This window comes from Euleptes europaea, chromosome 18 (assembly GCF_029931775.1).
Source record: "Euleptes europaea isolate rEulEur1 chromosome 18, rEulEur1.hap1, whole genome shotgun sequence".
NCBI classification, from domain to species: domain Eukaryota; kingdom Metazoa; phylum Chordata; class Lepidosauria; order Squamata; family Sphaerodactylidae; genus Euleptes; species Euleptes europaea.
This window is the reverse complement of record NC_079329.1, coordinates 4,991,433-5,014,842: the sequence shown is the minus strand read 5'-3', so window position 1 is coordinate 5,014,842 and position 23,410 is coordinate 4,991,433. Positions and strand designations below refer to the sequence as shown.

The 23,410-nt window shown below is 40.9% G+C and overlaps 1 protein-coding gene across 1 annotated transcript; it reads right to left on the bottom strand.

Annotated features, from left to right (window-relative positions):
* Positions 1 to 14,335: 14,335 nt before the first annotated feature.
* Positions 14,336 to 19,413, bottom strand: LOC130489927 (vomeronasal type-2 receptor 26-like). The gene is made up of 5 exons (XM_056863715.1): positions 19,123 to 19,413; positions 17,686 to 18,549; positions 16,942 to 17,160; positions 16,385 to 16,511; positions 14,336 to 15,237 (listed from the first exon to the last, which is right to left on the bottom strand). The coding sequence occupies exons 1-5, from the start codon at positions 19,411 to 19,413 to the stop codon at positions 14,336 to 14,338; spliced, it is 2,403 nt and encodes an 800-aa protein (XP_056719693.1).
* Positions 19,414 to 23,410: the final 3,997 nt, after the last annotated feature.

Here is a 23,410-nt window from a genome sequence, read left to right as displayed (position 1 = left end):
ATATGCTGCAAATATGGGGACTGTATCTTGAAAAATGCCTCCACTCCGGCAGAATTTTAAAAGTACTTACTTTTCATACTCTGTAATGCCACCTGCTGCTTCCTCACCAAAGAATGCAATGGGCCCACATATTGCTACCCATAGCTTTGCAAGGGCTCAAGGGGAACTGAGTTTTCCCACCTCTTGGTGGGATGGTATGGGGTTGGAATGTCAAACAAGGTTATGAAAGACCCAGGTGAGAATGCAACTCTTTCACATTTGGAAGCAGAATGGGCCAGTTGCTCTCCTTTAGTCTACCCCTCTTTCTGGCCTGATCAAGACCACCAAGGCAGATTACAGGTTAAAAATACACAACATAAAACCAGGTCTTAAAAATGTTTAAAAGCCAAGGCATGAAGGAAGGATCACTGAGGGAATATCAAACAAAGCAAGCCTTCAGCTGCTGGTGGAAGATGGCAACAGAAGAGGACAGAGGAGTCGCTTCAAGGTGAGAGTTTTAGAGGTTTTGTTCCATGATTAAGAAATGAGACCCTAAAGGATCACTTGGACTTGATAGACTTTGGGGACAGGCCTAAAATGGGTGGGGTACATAGGTACATCTTCAAATCCAGGTTTCCTCCGATATTCTTCACCCATGTGAATCTGTCACATTTCTTGCATTGAGTTCACACATCTCTGAGGTATGTTGGTCTCATCAAGAGGCATTAAAAAAATAAAACAGATTACACTGATTGATGTGGCAGCACAAGCTAAGCACTACAAATGGGAACAGGAACTTATTTCCCTAAACACCAGGAAAGAAGCATGCATTGGATGACAGGGTTTTTTGTTTGTTTGTTTGTTTTAACCCCTTCTACTAATCAAAAGTTCCTTCTTGTTCAACTCAGGCTTCACCAGAATAATATAGCACTTGGGGGAAAAGATACAAGCCAATAACCCAGCACTTGAGGCTAAGATAGAGAAGATCTCCATGGCTACCATGTATTTTCCTTTGGTGCTCAGGTAGGCTGGGAAAAAAGACAACCAGACACTGCAAAAGATGAGCATGCTAAAGGTGATGAACTTGGCTTCGTTGAAACTATCTGGCAATTTCCTGGCTAGAAAAGCTGCGATCAAGCTGATGACAGACAGAAGTCCCAAGTAGCCCAGAGCAATGTACAACATAATGGCCGACCCTTCATTACATTCTGCCACAATCTCTCTCGTCAGTGCTTGTCTGTCAAAATCTGGAAAGGGGGGTGAGGTTCCAAGCCACATCATGCAAATGCCTCCTTGAATGAAGGAACATGAAACAATAATGGAGTTGGCCAGTCTTCTCCCCACCCATTTTCTCATACTGGACCCTGGTTTGGTGGCCATGAATGCTGCAACCACGGTGATGGTTTTGGCCAAGACAGAAGAAACAGCCACTGTGAAGATGACAGTGAAGGCAGCTTGTCGGAAGAGACAGGTTGCCTTGTTTGGTTCCCCCAGAAATAGTAAAGGGCAGAGGAAACAGAACAGGAGAGAGGCAAGGAGTGTATAGGTGGTATTCCTGTTATTGGCTTTGACTATGGGGGTGTTTCTATGCTTAAAGAAAGTTCCTAGCATTAAAGCTGTAATCAGGGATAGAGAAACAGCTAGAATGGAGGAAGTGATCCCTAAAGGTTCTTTAAAAGATAGGAAGGTGATGCTTTTCTTAATGCACTGATCTTGGTCCTTGCTTGGAAACTGATCTCTGGGGCATCTGATACAGTCAACCATGTCTGAAAAATAAAAGAAGAAGGGTTATCACTAGTATGAGATTTTTGTATTTCTTTACTGTTGGAGACATTATTCACAGAATCTTTTAAGTACTAATGACATATCTCATGATGCTATGTTGTTGTTGTTGTTACTACTGTTGTTGTTGATATTATTATTATTATTGTTATATTAGATTTTAAGCCACCCTTTTGTACCTTTTGTTGCTAAAGCTCTGTAACTTGTGCAAATTCCAACATTTACCCTTAACTCGGTTTACTGAACTGTAAAGAATATGGCGCAGAGTGGTAAGCTGCAGTACTGCAGTCCAAGCTATGCTCATGACCTGAGTTCGATCCTAACGGAAGTTGGTTTCAGGTAGCTGGCTCAAGGTTGACTCAGCCTTCCATCCTTCCAAGGTCAGTAAAATGAGTACCCAGCTTGCTGGGGGTAAAGGGGAGATGACTGGGGAAGGCACTGGCAAACCACCCCGTAAACAATGTCTGCCTAGGAAATGTCAAGATGTGATGTCATCCCATGGGTTAGGAATGACCCGGTGCTTGCACAGGGAACCTTTACCTTTAAAGAATATCTATGTCATTTTGAATTATTCCTATCACGTTTTGATCAATAGAGAAGTCTTCATTAAGTGTGTGCTTTCAGCTTTGCTGAATCGACCCCCCAGAAAAATATGTTTTTGACATTATTCGGCTTTTTGGGGAGCCAAGAAATGTGGCCCTTTTAATCAGAAGCCCAAAAATCAAAATCGGGAAAATGTCTGTGTGTGGGGGGGGTGGGGGTGGCTTTTTCCTGCTTTTCAGGATTCCCCATAGTCATATTTGTGGGGATCCGGGGGGGGGGGGGAGGTTTACGGTAGAGGCACCAAAATTTGTAGCATAGCTGCTGGTGACTTTGCTTAGAAGAACCCCTGAGTTTGGTAAGTATTGGGTTTGGGGCCCAATTTTATTGGCTCCCAAATGGAGGAAGAAATAGGGACCAATAAAATTGGACCTCCTGATCCAATCTTTACCAAACTCAGGGGTTCTTGTAAGTAGAATAACCAGCAGCTATGCTGCAAATTTGATGCCTCTACCTTTAAAAACTTTTTAAAGTCCCATCAGAGCCCCACAAAATGGAGCCAAACATTTTCAGAATTCCCCAGGAGAAAAAAACTGAAAAAAACCACACCTTTATGAAAATCCGGCTTTTCCCAGAAACTCCAAAAATTGCCAGGTCTAATATACAAAAACCTGAAAAAATTGGGTGTTTTTTGGGGGTGCATACCCTTAGTCTCTACGCCATTCCTAGTTGAGCTCCATCCAGACACTTTCTTCCTGTGGCACCTAGAAGCCTATGTCATGGTCTGATGGGGCATGCCAGTGAGGGAATTCACTTACATAGGGCCAAGAGGGGCTCAGCATATTGAAAGCCCAGATTTACTGCTGGAAGAAAAAGAGCAGACAAGCAGCGCAGAGAAGTCTAAGGTACCACATCCCCTTACCTCAATGAGATGGCAGGTGTGTATCAAATTTTGTTAGCATTGACACTCCAGTGCTGAATGTGTGAACCGAATAGAGACAAACAGTGGATTAGAGCTTTTTCTCTATGCAGATCTTTCATAAACTTTCGAAGGGTGGCACTGTCCGATCCATTCGAAACTGGTTACTTCAAGTTCTTCTTACGGAAATAGTGATCTGCATTCATACTGAACACTGGGGGATTTGATAACACTCCTTCACCTACCTTTCTTGCTTGAAAATTTTCCTTCTGGACAAGGAGCACAATCATAGCAACAAGATTTCTCTCCTTCCTTCTTCTGCTTGTGATAACCAGGATAGCAGTAGTCATTGCAAACTGATAGGGGCAATACCTATTGGCAAAATAATAATAATAAAATTAATTAAAGAGGTGTCAAGCTGGAAGATATCAATATCATTTTTGTTGTTCATAAAAACAAGCAGGCAATTGAAACGGAATTTTTTTCATCTTTTTTATTTTTGGAATTCAGACAATGGCTCTGACTTCATTATAGAGCCTAATCAACAACAGGAAACTACAGCAAATCTCCAACCCTCAAGCTCTACAGAAAATGGAATTCCCTGAGCCTCCCCCAAATAGAATGGTATCCATGTTGAAAATAATAACGCTGAGACGGTAGTTATTAATCAAAGTAACAAACTTTGTCTAGTCTGTAGGGAAAAGGTAAAATGGGAATTCCTGATAAAATAATAAACTCCTAATCTCTACATAGTCGGCTTACTAAAACATTAGGTTGCACACCAACAAGCAATTAGGCAAGCTCAGAAAGTGGCTATATGACTGAGTTACAAATTAGCCATTTTACTAAACTCTTTATAGGAAACCAATTGAGCTCGTTAACCAACTCAAACAATGACGTAATTCAAATTGGCAAATCCGTTTGTCAAACACACCAAATAATACATAGGATTGGCTAAAAGCCAGATTATACTTCGAGGTCAGGTCTATGATGTTGCTAAACAAATGCATTAACCCCATAATGACTAAATTTAGATCTTGACTATTACAACAATCCATACCTGGTTAAAATTTCTCCAGTCAATCAATTCCTCATGAATGACAAATTGTTTTATTTGAACTGCATCAGAATCTACCCTTCCAACTTTCACTCTTTGGAAGGACTTATTTGGGAATATGATCAGGTATGTTATATCAAATCCAGCTCCTGTTTCCTTATACTTATTAAAAGATATTGTTTCTCCAGCTGAGTTGTTAAACAAAATGTCTTGAAGAAATGGGTGGAGCTACATGGGAAAAAGGAACACTTGTTGTTTCAACAGGACTTGCTGGAATGTCTTTGAAAAGGAACTGTTTTCCCCATATGTATGAGCTCATGTTATCTCTATGCAGTCAGGAATTTTAAGAAACAGAATCCCAGGAAAATGGAGTGTTAGAAGCAGATTTCAAGTGCTTTCCATGGGTACTTCTACAAACCCCACATATCAAGAAAGGCAGTAGCCCAAACCCGCTCTTTCCTCTCATTGGCAGGTAGGCTTCAAAGCCTCAAGTCACCTCCCCCTCAACACCAGCCAGATCTCCTGTCTTCTCCCAAGGAGTTATGGAAAGGAGGTAGTGATTTAGTTTGTGCTGGGAAATAGAGAAGGTCAGCAGGGCAGATGAACCCATAGCCATTTTTTTCCAGGGTAGAGCTGTCACTAGCCAGCTGTGGATGGGGAATCTCTCATCACCAGGGGTTGCTTCTCTGCCACCACTCAGGTTGCTGGTGGTGAAGAAATGGTGGAGAATGGGAGAAGGACCTAGGCAGCATCTAAACATACTGAAGTTACTCCCTGTGCAACTAGACGTTATGCCTGTATGTTGCTGGAGGAGGGGGGCGGCGGCAGGGATTCTATGTCATATGGGGCAAACTCTATGGTTAAACAGTGAGGATGGGACCCTTCTTGGCCAGCCAAACGTTTATACTAGGAATTATAAGACACGTGTGGGCAAACACTACATAGGACAAGAGTTATAATGGAAAGAGATATGGATAAGATTAAGGGAGGAAGAACTGGCAGGATATAACCCAAAATTTGTAAGATATTCAGATGCAATATGAGCAGGAAATGTGAAACAGCAAATGATATAAAATAACTTTTATCGCTAAGGGCATTTTACACACACACACACATCACAGTTATGTGTGGAAAACAAAGGTGGAGCTTTCCTGAGCAAGTACCAAGTGTTCATCACAACATAGGAGATTTTACCTGCCAAGGCTGGAGATCTTGAGGTTCAATCTTTTCGCCCCTCACAATTTCTCTGAGATTGAGTCTAGATGTGGATAAGGCATTCAATGCATGAGCCACAGCATAGACAGCATTATAGATGCTGTAGCTGTGGCCGGTCATGTCCATTTCGAAAAGTGGCCCAGGGATGGTCTCCAGCCTCTCATTCCCACTACATGTTCCACTGTCCTTCATTGGTTCCTGGGAATTTTGAAATGTACAGTTGAACGCTTGCTTCCAGAAATCCTTGAGAAACCCATTTCCCTCTCTCCAGTTCGGTTTGATGTTGTGAAGAAATTTCTGGAACCCAGGAACCTCAAGAGAATGAATTGTGAAAGAAAGAGCTCCTTGAAAGAAGTCATTACTGAAGCCCCTTGAAAAACCTGATGATGTGATATCAGCCTGGCCTGTCATAATCCACATTCTTCCCATGAACACATTTGTATTATATGCATACTGTCCTAGAAAAACCATAATGTTCATCATGCACACAGTCTCTGATTGTCCATAGAGTAAAACTGTATTGGCTTTGTCGTCTGTTAAAGGTGAATATATTTCTGATAGTCGCCTATAAATATCCTGTATGGTATCCCATCTGGGTTGTTTTGGGATTCTTCCTGAGGATGCCAAACAGATTCCATTCCTTAAAAGCAATGGCTCCAGAGTCTTCAAGACATTTTCCCCACTGTCATCATCCACAATAAGGAGCCCAATCCATATCCAGTGGAAATAGAGAAGCAAACGGATAATCACTGGATACTGAAGGGCTTCATTTGGGGACATCCGGTATAATTGAGTTAATTCTGGGGCATCCCTCTTCTCAAGGGCAAATGAGCCATATGTGAACTAAAAGAAAATGTATAGAATAATTGAGAGGACGTTTATTACAGGCAGCTGTATATGTGTGCAACATTAGGCAAGTAACATATTGCAAAGGATTTCTGTTTCATAATATGAACATAGGAACAAATTTGTTCAAAATGGCCCTCAGAATAGAGCAAGCCCCCATTATGTTGTATTGAGGTCATGAACTATCTCAAGTTTATGAAGTCCCACATCATTTTGCAAATGCTAAATTACCTGAGAGACTTCTCATAAACTAAGGCTAACTTGGATTTTCAGAAAATCCAGCTCTGGAAGGGCATCTTCTAAATGTACACTATGCTACCACTAATAATAAATTTATTGCAGTCACAGACTGGAAAATATCATGGTACAAATTCTATGCTACAGATCAAATGACACACTATTCTACTTTTTACCCAGTTTCAAATTTTCCCTCTCTCTTAAAAGCTTTGGTTGCTAATTATTATGTGAACATTCATACCCCCCATCTCAGACACATTATAACTTCAAGAAATTAGAGAGTACAATTTGTCAAATCACTTATCCTTCCATGCATCAAGCTTACCTGTGGAATTTTGTAGAGACCTAAGATGTCGGCCATACGGAAAGAGCTCTCTCCATCCACTCCACCAATGATGGCTAAGAGGTTTTTCTTTCTAACGCATCTGTAATTAGGGACAGATCGATGTGATCTGAAGAGCAAATCCATGATGTCGTGGTATGTCATCTTTGCACTGTGGTAGTTGTCAGAGATGTGGAAACCAAGCGTAGCATTGTGCAGAAGGTGGGGATTTGCATTGATCTCTTGAATTGCAAACACCAAGGCCAGGATATTTTGGTAGAACTTTGTCAACATGCTTCAGAAAGATATAAATAATCTTTTATAGAATTGTGCAAGGCAGTAGCTCAATTTACAGTACTGCTCATCCTCTCTGTTTTTCTATTGCATTCTTTTTGAGAAAAGGGAAAAAAAGAAAAGAAAATCGAAAATGCATGGACAGTGAATTTTGTGTACTTTTTACTTCATGTTTTTGAGTATATGCCAATTGATTGATTGATTGATTGACTGATTGATTAAAGAAAACAGAAGGATCACTTCTCCCTCTGTATATATCCAGAGTACATTTTTACCTACATCCCAACCTAATGAATGCATGGATCAACTGATGTCATCTCTCTTCCATGGAAGTGTAGATGTTTTTAAGATATCCTAGAGCTTATCATCAGTTGTATTAAAATGGGAAGGATGCTGTTTGTTTACCTCTTTGCTCATGTTAAAGATTTATATGTGGCACTCTTCAAAATTGGCCTGCTATGCTTAGTGAAAAACTGGCTGACTTCTTATTCCCTGAGCAGTTTTGACATTGACCCACAGCTCCTCTGTTTTGTATAGATTAAGCTTCAATTTATTCCCTCCCTTTCACCTTCCCGCTTCTTTCTCAGACCTCCCCTGACCCTCCTTATTCACCTGCTAGGAAGAAATAAAAATGAAGAGTCATCCACCCTCCAAATTCCAAGCCTCCAGTTTTCTCCTCCTGATATTGTGGGGAATAGAAAGAAACTTCTTTCTTCAATTAGTTCTGTTCAACCCTTCAGCGTATTGCAGCAGAATGAAGAATGGCCAATCATATAAATACTGTCATTACTTATTATTTCACCCAGCAATACTCTCAGTATTCCATTAGCAAATGCTGTAATAACTATGTTTCTTTTTCTCGAGATACCTTTTGTGTGTGTATAAAGTGCCTTCAAGTCGCAGCTTATGGCGACCCCTTTTGGGGTTCTCATGGCAAGAGACTAACAGAGGTGGTTTGCCAGTGCCTTCGTCTGCACAGCAAACCATCATAAGTGTCGGGGTTGCTATAATAAAATGTGTCACTGATTTTGTTCTGATATTGTAAACTCTTTGCACTCATCTTCATGAATGACAACTTGGTATGATGAAAAAGAGAATCTCTCTCCCGTCCTCCAGTCTCCAAAAGAGGGAAAGATTGCAAGAAAGCCCATACACACCAAAAATCAAGCAGGACCAAAAGCCATTTGAAAGCAGAAAATCTGGTGAACACAAAGGGCACATGTCTTTTATTTGGGCATTGTATCAGTGCTATCAATGATTGCTATTATTTTTGAATGGGCCACAATTGCATGGGTAATGAAAAGAATCCTTACGTGGGAGAGTCAGGCAACCGCTGCGAAGGAGGTCTGTCAAATTCAAAACTGTGTATTATGGGAATGAACTGAGAAGTAATCTCCCCAGTGATGAAGTCTCCCGGCTGATACCACTCATGGAGAACAGGAAAGGAATAATTCTCAGGGCAATTCAGAGTGTTCACTTTGTGCACCATTGGAGACAACAAAGCGAGCAACACAGCCAGACTGGGCATCCCACCAGGAAAAGCTGTCTCCACTGTGCCTTGAATGCTAGCTGAGGTGGCCCACAGTGCAATCTAATGTCTAGCTTATTTCAGCAGAACAGGAGAGATCAAACTGAGACAGTGCTGTCTTCCTTTCCTCCTTACAGCTCTCCATGACCACAGATATTTCTTATAAGTTCTTTCAGACTTGTTTATTCTGGCCCCTTCTGGAAAGTCTCAGAAGCTTCGAATCAGATGAACACAGTGATATTGATAATTGCAAGAGAGGATAATTATCTTTGCCAAGTTTGGACTTTGAGTGGCACCATTGGTTTGAACTTTTTCTGTTCCCTCTACTGGAATCATAAGAATGTTTTTCAAGGAGTTCAAGAAAATGGTGTTTACTTCTGAGTAGATATGCTGAAGATAGCTCCCAACTAGCAGGAGGTGTCTGAGGTTTCCATAGGGTGCAAAAACCACTGGGAACATCCAGACCTAGAGAGAGTCAATGAATGTTTTGGGGAATATGCTAAAGTATAGTGTTCCTTTAAGTCTCTAGCGTGCTATCTTCCAACTGCTGCCCAAAGCAGATCGAAACTTCACCTCTGAAACAACAGATGGCTGGAAAGTATGATTGCATCAGTTCTCATAGCCAAATCAGAATTCTGTCCATCGTGGACTCTTCCATTTTATTTTATTTATTTATTTATATTTTTATCCCACCCTCAATCCCCAGCAAAGGCTGAGCTCAGGGCAGCTAACAACTCAGTTCTCAATACATTAAAACACAATACAGTACAATACAATAACAATAGAAAAATAAGAAATTTATCCACCCCATAAAATCATTAAGTTGCATAATAAACAGAAACAATAACAGATGGCACGCATTGTTAAGGCAAAGGTGCCACTGTCAGGTCCCCCACAATTTACAGAACAATTTACAGAATGCAAAAGATAGGAGGGGGATTAGTGAGACCAGCACAAATGGAAAACCCTCCACTGTCTCCACTGTGCCTGTGCCAATATTATTCTTGGAGTGGAATATGGCAGCTCATTTTCTACCACTTGCAAATGAACCCCTATAGGTCTGGCAGAATAATTTGTAGAATAATGACTCTATAAATCAAACCCTGATTCGTTAGATTTCCAATGAGCAGCCTGAAAAGATTCAGGAGTTCAAATAAGTCCTTTGGTCATTTTCGTCACAGGTATTATGTGTACATGTATGGGGGAGGGTCAGACCCATCAAATCAGGAAATCTCAGGAAATAGCCCTGAGGGATCTGTCACGTCCAAGGATGCAAACCATTGAGTAGGATGAGTCAGGTTTTTTTACTGCATTTCACTGGTAATTTTTTTGAACTGCATTTCTGCAAACAGGTTAGATCCTTTGGGGTTGAAAAGGGGAGTTTGTGGACCCTGAACCCTAACAGAAGGGCTGGGGAGTCTTTGGAGGTCTTTAAGCAGAGGTTGTATGGCCATCTGTCGGGAGCACTTTGATTGTGGGATCCTGCATGGCAGGGGGTTGGACTGGATGGCCCTTGTGGTCTCTTCCAGCCTTGTGTGATTTTGTGATTTTTTTGTGTGTGTGTGACATGTGATTTGAGTTTTTTCCCCTTTCCTTGTCATATACAAAGATGAACAAAAAATGATCGGCTGCAGTCTTGTGGCTCTCGCAGGTGTTGGTGACACCATCACTCACCATAGGCTTCTTACATGCTGCTTTTATTTTATTTTATTCTTCATCTATTTAAAAACAACTCTTTGCTGCCATTCCATGCAAACCATGTCCCCAAGTCAGTGACCATCACAAAACATGACAATCTGTCAGCAACAAAAAATATACAAAATGATTAAATAAGAACATATAAATGCAAACTCACCTGACACAACAAAAGGAGGAGGTTCAAAAACAGTAAGTGAGGTTATGCCAAACAAACAAAAGAAGTCACTGATGAAAGACAACAACAGAGGGAGAGAGAGGAATTCCACTGAGCAAGAAGTGCCAGGGTTTTGGTAAAATGACCCTTTCTGAGGTTGCCACCAGTTTAAAGGAAAGCATATGAAGTAGACTGGTGGACAAGGTGGTTCTTTTGGGGGAAGGACGTCTTTGGCTGGCCCAAGCTATTTCTGTCCTTCTCGCTCCATAAAGGTCAAAAAGGATTGCAGGGCTGGCCAGACCTTCTGGAGGAATGAGATTCTTCAATGGCCTGTGATTATCTCCTACAGGTACCCAATCAGCATGTTTGTGTTTCAGTACCTAGATTCCTAGTGCGGAACAAAAGGATGAGCTGTGCTTGACAAGTGTCAGGGTATGTGTGTTATGTACTGTCAAGTCGCTTAGGACTTATGGTGAACCTTTGAATTAATGACCTTCAAAAAGGCCTATTGTTAAGAACTCTGGTCAAGTATTGCAAACCGAAGGCCATGGCCGTGATTTCAGGGAGTGGCCTAGAAAGGGGTGTGTGAATAAATGAATCTTCAACTTCAGGTTTATTATTTATACTGGACTCATGCAAATGTATACAAAATGTGTATGCTTCCAACATACATCTATTACATTCACCTTCCCCTCCCCACAACAGACACCCTGTGAGGTAGGTGAGGCTGAGAGAGCTCTAACACAGCTGTAACTTGCCCATAAAGAGAAATAAAAGAAAATTTTTCAACACACTTGGTAGCCCACCCAAACTTTTACAATCAGCCCACTCTCATTTCCACTAACAAAATAGAAGATATGTGTGTGTGTGTTAAGATGAGTCTTTAATTCCTTCTACTAATTAGTAGCTCCTTCTTATTCAAGTCAGGTTTTAGAAGAATAATGTAACATTTGGGCAAAAAGATGCAACCTAGTAACCCAGCCCCTGAGGCCAAGATAGAGAAGATCTCCATGGCTACCATGTATTTCCCTTTGGTGCTCAAGTAAGTTGGAACAAAAGATACCCAAACACTGCAAAAGATCAGCATGCTGAAGGTGATGAACTTGGCTTCGTTGAAACTATCTGGTAACTTCCTGGCTAGAAAAGCCACAATCAGGCTCATGACAGACAGAAGGCCCAAGTAGCCCAGAGCAATAGAAAACATCCCAACAGATCCTTCGTTACATGCTGCCACAATTTCTTGTGTCAGTATCTGTCTGTCAGCATCTGGGAAAGGGGGTGAGATCCTGAGCCACACCATACATATTGTGATTTGAATGAAAGAACCAATCAGAAGGATGCCGTTGGTCAGTCTTCTCCTCAACCATTTTCTCAGGCTAAACCCTGGTTGGGTGGCCATGAAGGCTCCAACCACAGTGATGGCTTTAGCCAAGACAGAAGAAACAGCCACTGTGAAGACGATGGTGAAAGCAGCTTGTCGGAAAAGGCAGGTCACCTTCCTTGGTTCTCCCAGAAATAGCAAAGGACAAAGGAAGCAGAGTAGGAGAGAGACAAGGAGCGTATTGGTGATATTCTGGTTGTGGGCGTTGACTATGGGGGTGTCTCTTTGCTTCACAAAAATCCTCAGCTTTAACACTGCAATCAGGGATAAGGAAACAGCTAGAACTGCTGAAGTGATCCCTAAAGGTTTTTCAAAAGAAAGGAAGGTGATGCTTTTCTTAATGCACTGATCTTGGTCCTTGCTTGGAAACTGATCTTCTGGGCATCTGATACAGTCAACCATGTCTGAAAAAAGAAGAAGAAGAAGGGTCATCAGTGGTCTGGTTCTTTGGGGATTCTTTTAATGTTGGATGTATTATTTACAGTATCTCTTAACTGCTAGTTAGATATCTAGGAAGGCAGGGTCAAACTTCTTACTCTCTTGTTCTGCTTCTAATGTTGTATAATGATCTGTGATTTGCTGTGTGGGAGGGAAGGAGGCATGGTGCAGCATGATCTCATCAGATCTGGGAATCTAAGCAGGGTTGACACTTGGTGGGAGAATATCAAGGAAGACTCTGCAGAGGAGACCAATGTTTAATCACCTCTGCTTCTCTCTTAAGTCATCTGCGACTTGATGGCACTTGACACACACACACACAATTTGCTGTGTGATTTTCTGCATTCATCCTTAAAATTGTTTAACTGATCCACATAGTGAAAAGTTAAATAACGAATAATGGAGTTCTATTGCAACCACACATTCTGGGGGAAAGATTAGAATACACACACATCTGCATCTAGATTTCTTATCTCTGATGCCCCACTACTGAATGTCTGAACTGAGTTGTGACAAGCAAACGATCAGAAAATTCTCAATGAGGATGTTTTCCTAACCTTTGGTAGGATGGCACTTTCCATTCCATGAGAAATGGGTTCCTTCAATTTCTCCTTAGAGAAACAATCACCTGCATTCACACAGAATGCTGGGGAATTTGAAGCACCATTTGACTTAACTTTCCCGTCTGAAAATTTTCCTTCTGGACAGTGAGCACAATCATAGCAACACGGCTTCTCATTTTCCTTCTTATTCTTGTGATAACCAGGATAATAGTAATCGTTGCAGACTGATATGGGCAATATCTATTGGAATAAAATAAAATAAAACCTAAAAAATGGGTATTAAGTTGTGGAATTTAACCATCATTTTTGTTGTTCATAAATACGGGGGGGGGGGGGGAAGAAAAAAAGAAATTAATGTGGAAAATTTTGTCTGTATATATTATTGAAGTTGATAGCTCTGGGTTGATTGTTGATCCCCCTCATACACAAAAAGAAATTTCCAACCCTCAAGATATATAGAAAATGGAAAAGTGTTGTATAATAACCAACTCTTCTTCTTCAAAATCTGATTCACAGAATTTCCAGTCAGCACCCAGAAAAAGGTCCAGACTAGTATTTCAATCATTCAGTCATTTTTTCCCATATATATTCTGTGTTTGTGGATGGTCATGGGAAAGCACTTATGTTCTCCAACTTAATGGCATGCAGTACATCCTAAGTACAGCATAAAATCCTTTTCTTCTCCATGTGAGTACCCTTGTGTGGTCTTGTCAAAAAGGGTCCTTGGTGGCAGGGTACGGGGAAACAATGTCAAACTAGGATCTGAGAGACTCAGGTTGGAATGCCACTCTTTTATGTATGGAAGCAGACTGGGCCAGTAACTCCCTCTTAGGCTACCCCCCCTTTCCAGACTGATCAAGACCACTAAGGCAGATAACAGAGTATAAACAACATAAAATCAGGTCTTAAAAACTGTTAAAAACCAAGGCATGAAGGAAGGATCACTGAGGGAACACGAAACAAAATAAGCCTTCACCTGCTGTTGGAAGATGGCAACAGAAGGGGACAGATGAGTTGCTTTGGGGTGAGAGTTTTAGAGTTTCGTTCCATGATCAAGAAATGAGACACTAAAGGATCACTTGGATTTGACAGACTTTGGGGACAGGCCTAAAATGGGTGGGGTACATAGGTACATGATCAAACCCAAGTTCCTTCCTGTATTTTTCACCCATGTGAATCTGTCACATTTCTTGCATTCAGCTCAAACAGCTCTGTGGGATGTTGGTCTCATCATACAAAGAGACATACAAAAATAAAACAGATTTCACTGACTGATGTGGCAGCACAAGCTAACCACTACAAATGGGAACAGGAACTTATTTCCCTAGACACCAGGAAAGAAGCACATATTGGATGACAGGTTTTTTGTTTGTTTGTTTGTTTTAACCCCTTCTACTAATCAAAAGTTCCTTCTTGTTCAACTCAGGCTTCACCAGAATAATATAGCACTTGGGGGAAAAGATACAAGCCAATAACCCAGCACTTGAGGCTAAGATAGAGAAGATCTCCATGGCTACCATGTATTTTCCTTTGGTGCTCAGGTAGGCTGGGAAAAAAGACAACCAGACACTGCAAAAGATGAGCATGCTAAAGGTGATGAACTTGGCTTCGTTGAAACTATCTGGCAATTTCCTGGCTAGAAAAGCTGCGATCAAGCTGATGACAGACAGAAGTCCCAAGTAGCCCAGAGCAATGTACAACATAATGGCCGACCCTTCATTACATTCTGCCACAATCTCTCTCGTCAGTGCTTGTCTGTCAAAATCTGGAAAGGGGGGTGAGGTTCCAAGCCACATCATGCAAATGCCTCCTTGAATGAAGGAACATGAAACAATAATGGAGTAGGCCAGTCTTCTCCCCACCCATTTTCTCATGCTGGACCCTGGTTTGGTGGCCATGAATGCTGCAACCACAGTGATGGTTTTGGCCATGATGGAAGAAACAGCCACTGTGAAGATGATGGTGAAGGCCACTTGTCGGAAGAGGCAGGTTGCCTTGCTCGGTTCACCCAGAAATAGTAAAGGACAGAGGAAACAGAACAGGAGAGAGGCAAGGAGCGTATAGGTGATGTTCCTGTTATTGGCTTTGACTATGGGGGTGTTTCTATGCTTAAAGAAAGTTCCTAGCATTAGAGCTGTAATCAGGGATAGTGAAACAGCTAGAACGGAGGAAGAGATCCCTAAAGGTTCTTCAAAAGATAGGAAGGTGATGCTTTTCTTAATGCACTGATCTTGGTCCTTGCTTGGAAACTGATCTCTGGGGCATCTGATACAGTCAACCATGTCTGAAAAATAAAAGAAGAAGGGTTATCACTAGTATGAGATTACTTTACTGTTGGAGACATTATTCACAGAATCTTTTAAGTACTAGTGACATATCTGGCATGTTGTTGTTATATGTTTTATGTCTCCCTTTTCTACCTTTTGTTGCTACTGCTGTACAATTTCCAACATTTACCCTTAACTCATAGAATATCTATGTCATTTTAAATTATTCATATTGAATATGAATGTTGGTATCAAGTTTCATCAGCAATGAAACTCCAGTGCTGAGTGTGTGAATTAGGGCTCTGAATATCGATATAAAACTACCCTAAAATCAACCAAAAAAATGCCTTTTCAGGTTTTCTTTTGGGTTTACCCCCAATATCAAAACTGGGAATAAAGCCGAAATCAGATAGCTGATTGCCAAATCAACATGATAGGTATGCAGCTCAACATGATAGGTATGCAGCTTTTTTCGGCTTCTGCTATCCCCAGGCTTTTCCCTATGGTATTTATTAAATGAGCTTGGTGGGAGGCATTTTTCGAGGTAGAGTAACCAAATTCACAGTGTAGATTCGGGGGATCCAATTTTATGGCATCCCAAAGTGGTTGACCCCCTCCTTCACAGAAAATCATGGTAATCTTTCCGTGCTTTTCTATGGAGGAGGGGTGACCTGTTCAAGACTCCATATAATTGGACCCCCACCCAATTTTCACTAAACTTTGAGGTTCGTGCAAGGAGAGTCCCTTGAAGCTACTCTGAAAATTTGGGAACTCTACTGTGAATAATATCTCCAAAAATGCCCCCTTAGGAGCTTCCAAAAAATCCCCATAGACTAAAATGGGCCCAATTTTCTTTTTGTAAACCCAGAAGTAAAGCCGAATACCCCTTTACTGGTATGGGTATTTGGCTTTTTCCGGCTTTACTGAAATGAATTGGGCACAATAAACCCAAAATTTACTTTTTCCCCCTTTCTTTTTTTGCAAAACCCTAATGTGAACCGAATAGTAACAAGCAGGGGATTAGACCTTTTCCTCTTTCATAATCTCTGGAAGGGTGGCACTGTCCAATCCATTAGAAATTGGTTACTTCAAGATCTTCTGCGGGAAACAATTATCTCAATTCATACTGAACACTAGGGAATGTGATAACGTTGCTTCACCTACCCTTCTTGTTTGAAATTTTTCCCTCTGGACAGGGAGCACAATCATAGCAACAAGTTTTCTCTCCTTCCTTCTTCTGCTTGTGATAACCTGGGTAGCAGTAGTCATTGCAAATTGACCGGGGCAATACCTATTGGAGAAAGAAAGAAAGAAAGAAAGAAAGAAAGAAAGAAAGAAAGAAAGAAAGAAAGAAAGAAAGAAAGAAAGAAAGAGAGAGAGAGAGAGAGAGAGAGAGAGAGAGAGAGAGAGAGAGAGAGAGAGAGAGAGAGAGAGAGAGAGAGAGAAAGAAAGAAAGAAAGAAAGAAAGAAAGAAAGAAAGAAAGAAAGAAAGAAAGAAAGAAAGAAAGAAAGAAAGAAAGAAAGAAAGAAAGAAAGAAAGACGTGTCAAACTGGAAGATATAAACTTCATTTTATCTCTTTATCTTTGGAATCCAGGCAATGGATGATTTCATTATAGAGCCTAATAATCAACACCAGGAAACTACAGGACACATCAAACCCACAAGCCATACCAAAAATGGAATTCCCCCAACCCCCCAAAAATAGAAAAATATCCATACCTGGTTAAAATTTCTCCAGTCAATCAAATCCTCAAGAATGACAAATTGTTTTCGTTCATCCGCATCCACCCTTCCAACTTTCACTCTTTGGAAGGAGGTATTTTGGAATATGATCAGGTGTGTTATATCATATCCACCTACCATTTCCTTAATCTTATTAAAAGATATTGTTTCTCCAGCAGAGTTGTTAAACAAAATGTCTTGAAGAAATGGGTGGAGCTACATGGAGAAAAAGGAACACTGGTTGTTACCACAGGATTTGCCGGAATGTCTTTGGAAAGGAACTACCTTCCCCATATGTATGAGCTCGTGTAATCTCTTTGTAGTCAGGAATGTTAGGAAACAGTATCCCAGGAAAATGCGAATCAGTGGAGTGTTAGAAGCAATTTTTTGGTGCCATTCCACAGCTACTTCTGCAAAACCCAAATATCAAGAGAGGCAGTAGCCCAAATCAGCGCTTATGTCTCATTGTCAGGCAGCCTCAAGTCATCTCCCTCTCAACTCCAGCCAGACCTCCTGTCTTCTCCCAAGGAGTTATGAAATGGAGGTAGTGATTTAATTTTTGCTGAGAAGCAGGGAATGAGGAAGAACATGAGCAAGAAATGTGAAACAAAAAATATTATAAAATATGTTTTATTGTTGACAACACTTTATACACACACACATCACAGATATGTATGGAGAACAAAGAAAGAGGTTTACTGAGCAACTACCACATGTTTATGACAAGACAGGAAACTTTACCTGCCAAGGCTGGAGATCTTGAGGATCAATCCTTTTGCCCCTCACAATGTCTCCAGGATTGAAGCTAGATGTAGATATGGCATTCAAAGCATGAGCCACAGCATAGACAGCATTATAGATGCTGTAGCTGTGGCCCGTCATGTGCATTTCGAAAAGTGGCCCAGGGATGGTCTCCAGCTTCTCCTCCCCAGTACATGTCCCACTGTCCTGCATTGGTTCCTGGGAATTTTTAAATGAACAATTGAACGCTTGCTCCCAGAAATCCACAAGAAACCCATTTCCCTCTCTCCAGTTCGGTTTGATGTTGTGAAGAAATTTCTGGAACCCAGGAACCTCAAGAGAATGAACTGTGAAAGAAAGAGCTCCTTGAAAGAAGTCACTACTCAAGCCCCTTGTAAGACCTGATGATGTGATATCAGCCTGGCCTGTCATAATCCACATTCTTCCCATTAACACATTTGTATTGTATGTACAATGTCCGAGAAATACTATAGCGTTCACCATGACCACGGTCAGTGATTGTCCATAGAATAAAACTGTATTGGCTTTGTTATCTGTTAAAGGTGAATATATTTTCGATACTAAACCATAAAGATCTTGTATGGTATCCCATCTGGGTTGTTTTGGGATTTTTCCTGTGGAAGCCAAACAGATTCCATTCCTCAAAAGCAATGGCTCCAGGGTCTTCAAGAAGTTTTCCCCACTGTCATCATCCACAGTAAGGAGCCCAATCCAGTTCCATTGGAAATAGAGAAGCAACCGGATAATAGCTGGATACTGAATGGCTTCATTTGGGGCCATGAGGTAAAATTGAGGGACTTCTGTGGCATCCCTCTCCACAAGGGCAAAGGAGCCATATGTGAGCTAAAAGAAAATGTATGGAATCACTGAGAGGATGTTTACTACAGTCGGCTGTATATGTGTGCCACATTAGGCAAGTATCATATTGCGAAGGATTTCTTTTTCATAATATGAACATAGGAACAAATTGGCTCAAAATGGCCCTCAGAATAGAGTAAGCCCCCATTAAGTTGTATCGAGGCCATCAACTCCCTCAGGTTTAAGAAGCCCCACATCATTACACAAATGTTAAATTAGTGAAAGAAAATTAATTGAGTTTCTCCTCACAAACTGAGGCTCGCTTGGTTTTTCAGTCAATCTGGAAGGGGGTCTGCTAAATGTACACTATGCTACTACTAATTATAAATTTATTGCTGTCATAGACCAGAAAATGTCACGGTACAAATTTTGTGATATAAATTAACAACACACTATGCTACTTTTTACCCAGTTTCAAATTTTCCCTCTCTCTTAAAAGCTTTGGTTGCTAATTATTATGTGAACATTCATAACCCCCCATCTCAGACACATTATGATTTCAAGAAATTAGAGAGTACAATTTGTCAAATCACTTATCCTTCCATGCATCAAGCTTACCTGTGGAATTTTGTAGAGACCTAAGATGTCGGCCATACGGAAAGAGCTCTCTCCATCCACTCCACCAATGATGGCTAAGCAGTTTTTCTTTCTAACACATCTGTAATTAGGGACAGATCGATGTGATCTGAAGAGCAAATCCATGATGTCATGGTATGTCATCTTTGCACTGTGGTAGTTGTCAGAGATGTGGAAACCAAGTGTAGCATTGGGCAGAAGGTGGGGATTTGCATTGATCTCTTGAATGGCAAACACCAAGGCCAGGATATTTTGGTAGAGCTTTGTCACCATGCTTCAGAAAGATATAAATAATATTTTATAGAATTGTGCAAGGCACTAGCTCAATTTACAGTACTGCTCATCCTCTTTGTTTTTCCATTGTATTGTTTTTGATAAAAAGAAAACAAAACAAAAAGATCACTTCTTTCTCTGTACATATTCAAAATACATTTATCTACCCTTGAAACTAACTTATGCATGGATCAACTGATCTCTCTCCCATGGAAGAGTAGATGTTTTTATGGTATCCTAGAACTTGTTGCCAGTTTAATTAAAATGGGAAGGATGCTGTTTGTTTACCTCTTTGCTCATTTTAAAGTTTTATATCTGGCCTTGTTCAAAATTGGCCTAGCGTGCGTAATGACAAAGCCTGCTGAATTCCCATTCCTGGAGCCGTTTTGACATTGACCCTCAGCTCTTCCATTTTCAGTAGATGAAGCTTCAATTTATTCCCTCCCATTCTCTTTCCCCTTTCTTTCTCCGACCTCCACCGACCGGATTCACCTGCTAGGGAGAAATAAAATGGAGAGTCGTCCACCCTCAAAACTCCAAACCTCCAGAGGCATACATATACGTGGAAACTTCTCTCTTCAATTATTTCTCACCAACCCTTCAGTTGTGAATTTTCAGAACATTACAGAAGAACGACATATGGCCAATCATACATATACTGCCATTAGTTATTATTTCACTCACTAATACTCCAGTCTACAGCAGTATATTTTTTGCACAAGAATCAACCCTTTCTGTGCTTCTTGAAATAATAGTTACATCAGTTTTATGTTTGTATTTGGGATTTGCCTGTGTTTCCCTTCGCAGCTGCAGAGATAGAAAAGGAGCATCCCTAATCGGCTCTTGATGTCTCCCAGTATGCTGTTAGCAAAGGGTGTAATAAATATGTTTCCTTTCTTCGATACCTTTTAAATCCCCCCCCCCCCAAAAAAAATCTACAGGTCAAAATTAACATAGAACCACACAGACACACATAAATATTACAGAAGTAGGACAATACCTTTTACATATCTAATCTGTATGAAATGGACAAAAAAACAGGTTTTAGGAGAAAGAAATACAGTGAGAAAATCAGATTAAAAAAGAAAAAGTGTTCAAATTAAAACCTAGAAACAATAATTTTAGCATGCACTTACACTGGCCATTAAGACACATTTTCTCCACACACATTCTTACAACCACCTGTACTGTTTCACAGTGTTTTTGATAATAATTGCATTTTTGTTTTCAGTTGCCCCCTTTGTAAACCTTTTGAATTTTTATAGCTCTTTTATTTATTTTTTTGCATACTTTCCCCCCCCCCCCCCAATGCAGCTATTTCAGCTCCTGTGGAATGAAAAGTAATAAAAGATGAAACTGGTTTTGTTTTGATATTGGACACCCTTTACACTCATCTTCATGAATGAGAACTTGGTACGATGAAAAAAGAGACTCTCTCTCCCATCCTCTAATCTCCAAAACAGGGAAACATTACCAGAAACCCAAACACAGTGAAAACTGAGCAGGAGCCCCAAGCAGTTTGGTAGCAGAAAATCTGGTGTGCAGAAAGGGCTCGTGTCCTTTCTTTGGGCATCATGTCGGTTGTATAAACCATTACTATTAGTTGTGAATTGCGACATTTGCATAGTTAATGAAAAGAAATCCTTACGTGGGAGAGTCAGGCAACTGCTGTGAGGGAGGTTTGTTACATTCAAAACTGTGAATTTGGAGACTGAACTGAGAAGTAATCTCCCCGATGATGAAGTCTCCCGGCTGATACCACTTGTGAAGAGCAGGGAGGGAATAATTCTCAGGGCAATTCACAGTATTCACTTTGTGCACCATTAGAGACAACAAAGCGATCAGCACCGCCAGGCTCGGCATCCCACCAGGAAAAGCTGTCTCCGCTGTGCCTGTGCCAATATTCTTCTTGGAGTGAAATATGACAGCTCGTTTTATAACACTTGCAAATGAACCCCTTGAATGCTAGCTGAGGTGGCACACATTACAATCTAATGTCTCGCTTATGGCAGCAAAACAGAATAGAGTGCAAAACTGAGAGAGTGCTGCCTTCCTTACTTCCTTACAACTCTCCATGACAACAGACATTTCTTATACGTTCTTTCAGACGTGTTTATTCTGGCCCCTTCTGGAAAGTCTCAGAAGCTTGGGATCAGGTGAACACAGTGATATTGATAATTGCAGGGGATTATAATTATCTTTGCCAAGTTTGGACTTTGGTACCATTGGTATGAACTTTTTCTGTTCCCTCTACTGGAATCTTAAGAATATTTTCCAAGGAGTTCAATAAAATGGGATTTACTTCTGAGTAGACTTGTTGAAGATTGCTCCCAACTAGCAGGAGGTGTCTGAGGATTCCATATGTTGCAAAAACCACCTGGAACATCCACAGCTAGAATGAATCAATGAATGTTTGGGGAAATATACTGAATTATAGTGTATCTTTAAGGCTCTAGTGTGCTATCATTCTTTGCCCCACTTCCAGCCAGTACTGGGTTGTCCCAGCGTATTCCTCTTTCAATGCATGAGGGTAGATCAGTGCATTCCCTTTTCTCTCCCAGCTCTCTCGCACTTATGATTTTCCATTACTGCCACCATTAAAACATTTTTGTTTTTATTAGTGCTGAGCAAGGTGGGTGTCCTTCAGGTGTAGAAAACACTGCAGAAGGTGAAGTGAGCTGTGATTCACAAAAGCTCATACCCTTCCAAAAATGTTGTTAGTCTTTCTGGTGACACTGCACTCTTGCACTTTTCTACATCCTGAAAGCAATATCTCAACACAGATTCTCCTGTGTACATCTAGGGCGCCGATTCCCCACTCCTCCACATGCAGTCTACTGGGTGACCTTGGGCCAGTCACAGTTCTCTCAGAACTCACACAGCCTTATCTACCTCACAAGGTGTCTGTTGTGAGTGTGTGTGTGTGTGTGGGGGGAGATTGTAAGCTGCTTTGAGACTCCTTAAAATAGAGAAAAGTGTTGTATAATAACCAACTCTTCTTCTTCAAATTCTGATTCACAGAATTTCCAGTCAGCACCCTGAAAAAGGTCAAAACTAGTATTTCAATCATTCAATCATTTTATTCATATTTATTCTATGTTTGTGGGTGGTCATGGGAAAGCACTTATGTTCTCCAACTTAATGGCTTGCAGTACATCCTAAGTACAGCACAAAATCATTTTCTTATCCATATGAGTACCCTTGTGTGGTCTTGTCAAAAAGGGTCCTTGGTGGCAGGGTACGGGGAAACAATGTCAAACTAGGATCTGAGAGACCCAGGTGGGAATGCCACTCTTTCATGTATGGAAGCAGACTGGGCCAGTGACTCTCTCTTCTTTCCAGCTGATCAAAACCACCAATGTAGGTAACTGAGTAAAAATAGACAACATAAAATCAGGTCTTAAAAACTGTTAAAAACCAAGGCATGAAGGAAAGATCACTGACGGAACACAAAGCAAAATAAGCCTTCACCTGCTGATGGAAGATAGCAACAGAACGGGACAGATGAGTCACTTTGGGGTGAGAGTTTGAGAGTTTTGTTCCATGATCAAGAAATGAGACCCTAAAGGATCACTTGGATTTGACGGAGTTTGAGGGACAGACCTAGAATGGGTGGGGTATATAGGTACATCTTCAAACCCAAGTTTCTTCCTATATTTTTCACCCATGTGAATCTATCACATTTCTTTCCTTCAGTTCAAACAGCTCTGTGGAATGTTGGTCTCATCAAGAGACATAACAAATACAGATTTCACTGATGGATATGGCAGCACAAGCTAATTACTGTAAATGGGAACAGGAACTTATTTCCCTAGACAACATGAAAGAAGACCACCAAGGCATATAACAGATTAAAAATATACAACATAAAATTAGGTCTTGGTTAAAAACCAAGGCATAAAGGAAGGATCACTGAAGAAAGGCCAAAAAAAAAAAAAAAAAAAGCCTTCAGCCGCTGGTGGAAGATGGCAACAGAAGGGGACAGATGAGTCACTTC